We start from the raw sequence: 7,300 nt of genomic DNA, 5'->3' as shown, positions 1-7,300 counted from the left end.
ACACTTATCATTACCATTCATTCGGCTTAAACAATACTTTTAATTGTGCTTTAATGATATTGCGAATGGAAAAGGGGAATATTTCAAAGAGAAACCCGGTCATATATCAGACAGCAGTATGTCTTAAAATACGTTCGTTATATTCTATTATAGAATTTGGTAGATGAAATGAAAATTTAGTGATTTGCTACTTTTTATTTATTTTAAACATCCTTGAATTTATCAATTTAACAATGAAAGCGTTTTCAAAACTGGTACGTACATGACAACATTAAGCTGTTTTCTATTTGTAGACCGTCCGCCAAAAAAACCCCGTAGATATATTATACTCCACACACAACGTGCGAACACTTGCTATATTTGATAGCAATACTTTATACTTAGGAAGTCCCCGGACCAACATGAGCAAAATTTTATCTGGTCACGCAAATGACATTTTTTTTTAAATCCAGATTTTCCTCATACCTTAAAGTGTTAAATATTGAAGAAGGAAAATGATTTATAGCGTTTAAAAACTAAAAAAAAATTGATCGTGCTTTGCGCCAAAAAATTTATCTCTGACTCAGAAAAAAATAACAATACACCTCTATAGATGTTAAATGGTTGCTCCCTTATACCACAGTTTTTGATGGGTAATGTGTTGCTTAGTCTTAGTTTTCTATGGTGTGTCTTGTGTACTATTATTTGTCTGTTTGTTCCTCTGGTATCTTTCCCCCCCCCTCTTTTATACTACATGTTTTAACATGATACATCTACCTGTGTTAATTTTATGTTTAACTCGACACTTGTGTGATATTTCTAATACATTGATCACCAAATGTTACAGCGTTCAGATGTTTCCAGGTAATTAATACAATGACATGTTCAAATAAACATCACAAAATGACTAAAAGAAATACTGTTTAAGGTAATGTTTATCCTTTAATATCACAATAAGTATTTAATTTTCATAAGCAAAGATACTTGAAGAGCTGGCCATTTTAAAAAAAAAAAAACCCACTTGTTTTTAATGTTGAACCATGTTTAATCAATAATAACCACTAGCAGTTATATAGTGAATGCGCGTTTTGATCTAAAATGATGCTCCTGTTAATGCATGGTAGGACAAAAGAACTGAGTCTGATAAACTGAATACTACATGTTTAACAAGAAAACACTTACTTAGTTCATGAATTTAACTAAATTTAATTATTCATTACCAATACTACAGCATTAGATATTTTCAAATTGAACAGTTTTTGCATAACATCAATAGTTGTAAATTTTCACATGTAAGTTTACTTGACTGACTCAAGTCAGAGCAGGCTCATTTCTGGCGGAATTTTTTTCTCTAATGAAAAAAGAGTTTTAAACTTGATTATCCTGGTTAATGCTGATAACTGTTGAGCCCAAAACAATACATACTTGTCTTGTCTATCATTATTGATCGCAAGGTGACTTGCAACACTTACCATTAAAATAAATAAATTCCTTATTGATATCTCCTCCAAAGTAAAACACTGCATGTTTATTTAAACGTATACAGTGGCGGATCTAAGGGGTGGGGGGGGGGGGGTGTGCCCCTTTGTTTTGGGCCGATCAATGCATTTGAATGGAGACATATACTAGTTGGAACTCTCCCTTTGTCCACGGTTTGGACCCCCTTTTAAAATTGCTGGATCCGCACCTGTATATAAGTAAATAACGTGAGATTTTGCTCCGTGTTGAAGGCCTTGAGTTGATGTTGAGAAGAAAACAGCAATATCAGATCTGTTTCTGTGAATTTGAGTACTTAGTTTGGAAATTGAAATACACATGTTTGTCATAAATTACACGCAACACGTTCCATTAGAACAAATTAAGTTATAGAATAAATTATTATTATTATTAGAAAGTTAATGTTTATATTTACACTTATACATTTAACTCTGAAACTGGTAACTACTTTCTGCACAGGACATGTTCCATGTATTTTGAAATCATTACTCTTTCTTTCCGTTGCAGCGTTGACAAACAAAAAGAACCCACACTCAAACGATGACAAGAATTATAAGCAGACGATATACAAAATGTTTCTATGCGACCATTTTGATCTTCGTAGTGATAGTTACTTACAGGTACATGAGCATGTAAGTTTTACGTCCGTTACATCTTTTGGATACTATAGTATATTAGTTTACTTTTGAATGCTATGGTGATTTGTATTTTACCATTGTGCTTTCTTGAAACCTGCAAACTCTGACAATAATTCTTTAAATCAAATTGTAATTCATCGATTTAAAGTGCATTATTTGAATTGTTTTTGTTCATATATATCTATATATTTATATAACTTCAGTTCTAATATACTTCATAGTTTTCAAGAAACAAATTATTGACTGGGTTTTCCGGCATTGTCACATTTTCATCATTTTGTTTGCTTTTCACCTGCAATTTTTAAATTAATTTTTTTAATGCATCAAAATGACAGGAAATATAAAATTGGTGTTCTACACCCCATTCATTGTTTCATACATCTATTTTATCCCACTAATTTGCCTTTACAAATTTTATCAAAAGTAATCGGTACCCTCTTTAATTACCATTCATCTTCATCTCTAATGACCGATCCCTTTTCCATAATAAAAAAAACCAATTCTTTACAAATCTTTAACAGACAAAAATAAGCCTACTCCCACCATGCGAATAAGACGGAACCCGATTCAAAAATAAATAAATATTTTTTTTCCAGATTGATGATTCAGAAAGAAGCAAGGACACCAAAGCTTCCATTTCTTGATAAAAAGTTTAGGTAGGGTACACGAATATTTTTGTCAGCGATTTGAGATAACATATATAACGCCTCTTTACTCTATAAATAGAACAGTTACAGTTATAGGAAATTTTAATTCAAAATTTGTTTGATAAAATATTAGACAGCAATCATTTGATTTTCTGGGGAAAAGGGGGGTGGGGGTTGGTGTTAACTATGATTTTTTTCCCGGACAAACTTTGTTTTCTTGGCGACAAGTCGAAAACAGATTTTTTTTTCAATTTTAGCATTACATATACTGACAGCTGAGGGTGAAACAAACATTTTGTTTTCTCAGGGTCAAAAAACAAAATTATTATTTTTCTCCAAAATCTGGAAACAAACTTTTTTTCCGACCGTACGCGTATGGTCGGGGAAATAAACACTCTGTTATGGTTTACTTTTGATACTTCTAAACTCTTCAAATGGCATAACCGTTCATTAGTAAGACACTATCATATAGATATTATAATGAAAATATTAGCTGAATAAAAATTAGAAGTTTCACATAGTTAATTTTACTTACTTGTCAAAACTTTAATAAACACATTTTATACCGATGGTAATTACCGATTTGTTATCACGAGTTAATGGCAATATGTCGACTTAAAAGAATAAATTCCAAAAATGTCTTAATGAACTGTTACACAAGCCGAAGTCACTGGAAAGTAAAATTAATACATTGACAATTTGTCATGTAACCATGATTGTTTTTTTAGATAAAGTTTTTGTATTATTGAAACTTTTATATGTAATTTAAAAAAAAACCATACCTATATGGTCCAAATACTCATATGGTCCGGCCCGTTAATGACCGAGTATTATACTCATATGGTCCGACCATATGAGTATACGCATATGATCATGACCATACGCGTATGGTCCAAATACTCATATGGTCCGGAACATATACACTGCGTAAAAACTGTAAACTTTTACGCCATTGACAAAACAAGTCCACAAGGATAACAATTTGTGACTAGGGCATACAGGCTTACATGTGAGTTTATAGATAAGTTACCAAAAGCAAAAACATAATGTAACTTCCAGTTGATGCTAATTGAATAAAAAAAAAAACGTTCATATAACCAATTCCCAAATTTTTAGATAAAAAAAACTATAATAAAAATGGATAAGCATATATTGTTAGCATGCCGCGATGTGTGTAAAACATTTGTTATCACCGGACTCATTTGACTAGTACAATGTTCCAGTTACTTTATTCTTGTCTGTTTTTTAAGTATATAAACACACCAGTCGAACAATTTAAACATCTTGGTGATAATTCCATTTCAGAAGCCAAGATTTAAATGATAATGGTTGCAAACCAAAAACTGTTTGGTTTAGTAAAACTCCTATGAAAAAGACAGCTTTAGCTAGTTATCCAGGATCGGGAACCAGGTTGCTACGACATGTACTAGAGCTAACTACAGGTGATAATTTCAACAATATTGAGAGAGAGAGAGAGAGAGTGATGCACGTATTTTTGATTGTGTAATTGGCTAGTTTTGCAAAACTACTGTTTTACAAATTAGGGTACTAGTACTGTTAAAATAGTTGTATGACAGTTGTTATTCTTTCGTTTTTTTGTGATTGTCATGAACTTTTGAATTTTACATTTGATTAGGGACTTTCCGTTTTGATTTTTTCCTCGGAGTTAGGTTTTTGACCACAGTCAGAACCTGTTGCAAGGCGATGGATGCCTTTACTTTTTTTTTTTTTTTTGTAGGAGTATTAACGGGTTCAACATATTGTGACAAAATACTGTTACAAGATTTTGAAGGCGAATGTACTGACGACGAAACAGTTCTTACAATCAAAACACATGCATGGTTCGACAAACTCAAATATGAGAAGGCAGTTATACTTATCCGGAGTCCGTACAAAAGCTATGCATCCCTGTTCAGCCATCAAAATGGCCAAGATATAGGAAGAGGAGCCAGCAAGGTAGATTTTGATTGTAAGTTGTTTTCTATAACTAAGAGTATGTACCGATTCAGTAATTTTAGATTACGGTTAAGGTGTCAGACCACCAACTACTCCCTCCAATTTAGAACGTACGTGAAAGTAGGCCTACACAGGCAAAATTTGCTCACATGAATTTCACATGAATCTCACATGAAATTCACATGAAAATTTCACGCGAGATTCACCTCAATCGAGCTTATACATGAAACTCACGTGAACATTTTCATGTGAATCTCATATGAATTGAGATTCACCTGAATCTGATGTGAAATTTTTCACATGAATTTCACGTGAAATTTACAACTATTTTTTTTTATATTTTTCATGATTTTGATCAAATTTGAAAATTTATATGTTATTTAAATAACTCTATTTTAAAAATTCATGTGAATTTCACATGAAAAAAAATTACGTGATTTTCATGTGAAATTCACATGAGTTTCACATGAGAATCACGTGAAACTCACAAAAACTGATTTCATGTGAGTTTCACGTATAAGCTCGTTTGAGGTGAAATTCACATCAAATTCACATAGATTTAAATTCACATGAAATTGATGTGAGTGAAATTTTAGAAAAAGAATAGTGCATTTGATGCCATTGTTTACTTAAACTAACCGACAAATTGGCAGAAATGAAACTTGCGTTGAAAGAAAAATATATTAAGACCATTTTGAGCCAAAATTTACTTGTCTATGAGTTTGCATTCAACATTGCGGATTGATGCACGCCATAGTATACTAATTTAAGATTGACAGAAAACCAGGACTTATTTTTAGTGGTACCACTATTCTGGAGACCTCTTCTTATATCATGTGAAAGGTATGTTGAAAATTAAAATGTAGAAAGCTGATACATGTACGACTCAGGATAAACCCAACTGTGTTACATGTAAAAGGTTATTTCCGTGCAACAGGTTTTACCATTTTTATTTGACGTGCAGCTGTGAAAAAGGTTCGTTATTCACCGTGTTTTGTGAAATCGGTTAAAATATCAACGTTGAAAACATTTTTATTTATTCATGAAATGACAATTTTCTTCTTGCAGATATCACCCCTTTTACACCCCTCATTCCTGGTAAGGACTTTTAATTGGTGGTCTGACACCGTGATATCGTTGTTCGTACACAAAACTGAGAATAAGACATCTCCATTGGTTGAATTTTAATGTGTATGACGTTGATAATCAATCACATGACTTGGTTTCAAATTATTGTCAAGAATGCAATATAATCGCACATTTTTTTTTTGTTTAGAACTCAGGCTTGAATTACTTTTAATGAATATCCTTCATGGCATCTGCGTTGTGTTATAGTAGTCTCAGATCATGCCAACCCTTGGGAAGCACCCTAAGAATAATTTTATGAAGAGATTGAGATTTTATTTGTATGCTAATGTATAATATTGTTTAATTTATTTCCATTTTTTAACACGTCAAATAACGAAAACCAAAAAATAGATTATTATATATATTTCAATTAACATAGTCTAACAATTTTTTTTTTTGAAATGTACAACAGAAGTTTCGCAATAACATCAACTCAGCATGGATACCGACATTGTTACACATAATTTCGGCACCTTAGTAACATAGTTTTCTTTTTATATATTGTTCCAGACTTTAAATGAACAGTTATATCTTTGGTGGATAGTTGTCTGATTGGCAGTCTTACCACATTCCTTAATTCTTATAATTATTGAAAAAATAATGTAGTTTTTCTCACATTGTTTAAACAACAAATAACTGTCGTTCTCTCGTTATTTTTACAGTGAAATTTAAAGAATTCTTGGGAAACCTGTTCGACATGTGGAGATATTTTAACGAAGAATGGATGAAAGACTTTGTTGGTCCGAAATACATAATCTTTTTCGATAACCTTGTACAGAACCCTGAGAGCGAAATAAGGAAACTTGTGGCATTTTTAGAATTCGAATACACCGAAAAAGACTTAATGTGTGCGGCAAAACATCTGAAGGCAGGAATCCGCAAAAAAGAATACGAAGATATTGATGTCAAGCAGTATTTCACACTAGAACAATTGAGTAAAACAGAGGAGTATATCAAAATTATAGAAAAAATGGCTACTGAGATAAACAATATTCCTCATCACATTGATAGGGATTTATAGTCAGAGAAAACATAGAGACAAATCAAACTTGGGACTACAAGAGCGTAATACTATTTCGTTAGAGACCGACCATTTAATATCAGGGAGTGGGGCTTATGTTTTCTTCCGAGAAAATTATTGATCCCCAATTTGATGATAAAATTTTTGTGGGCAACCATATGCCCAAAAAAAATATTCGGAATGTAGATTTACCCGAACATTATAGTGTTACATTTTGAAAGAAAAAACAAAATTGATTGAAAGCGTCGAAAAACATTTTCAAAAATCTGACTCAGACAAAATACATACCCCGTTTTTTAAGCTAAATGGTTGCTGAATTAATAGTTGTATGGATAACATTTAGTTGGAGTTTTTATAGGAAACAGACTAAGAAAGGTTTCAGATGAATGAAGCTGAATAATGCATTTTCACGTTAAATTATTAATTTGGTATTC

At 32.0% G+C, this 7,300-nt stretch overlaps 1 protein-coding gene across 1 annotated transcript; it reads left to right on the top strand.

Annotated features, from left to right (window-relative positions):
• The first annotated feature begins 813 nt into the window (after positions 1-813).
• Positions 814-6,946, top strand: LOC134697400 (WSCD family member CG9164-like). The gene is made up of 6 exons (XM_063559660.1): positions 814-907; positions 1,984-2,096; positions 2,711-2,770; positions 4,067-4,203; positions 4,500-4,730; positions 6,508-6,946. Exons 2-6 carry the CDS (start codon positions 2,017-2,019, stop codon positions 6,864-6,866), a joined length of 867 nt encoding a protein of 288 aa, XP_063415730.1. The 5' UTR covers positions 814-907; positions 1,984-2,016; the 3' UTR covers positions 6,867-6,946.
• Positions 6,947-7,300: the final 354 nt, after the last annotated feature.

Source organism: Mytilus trossulus, chromosome 14 (assembly GCF_036588685.1).
Source record: "Mytilus trossulus isolate FHL-02 chromosome 14, PNRI_Mtr1.1.1.hap1, whole genome shotgun sequence".
Taxonomy (NCBI): Eukaryota; Metazoa; Mollusca; class Bivalvia; order Mytilida; family Mytilidae; genus Mytilus; species Mytilus trossulus.
This window is presented reverse-complemented; position numbering and strand designations above follow the sequence as displayed.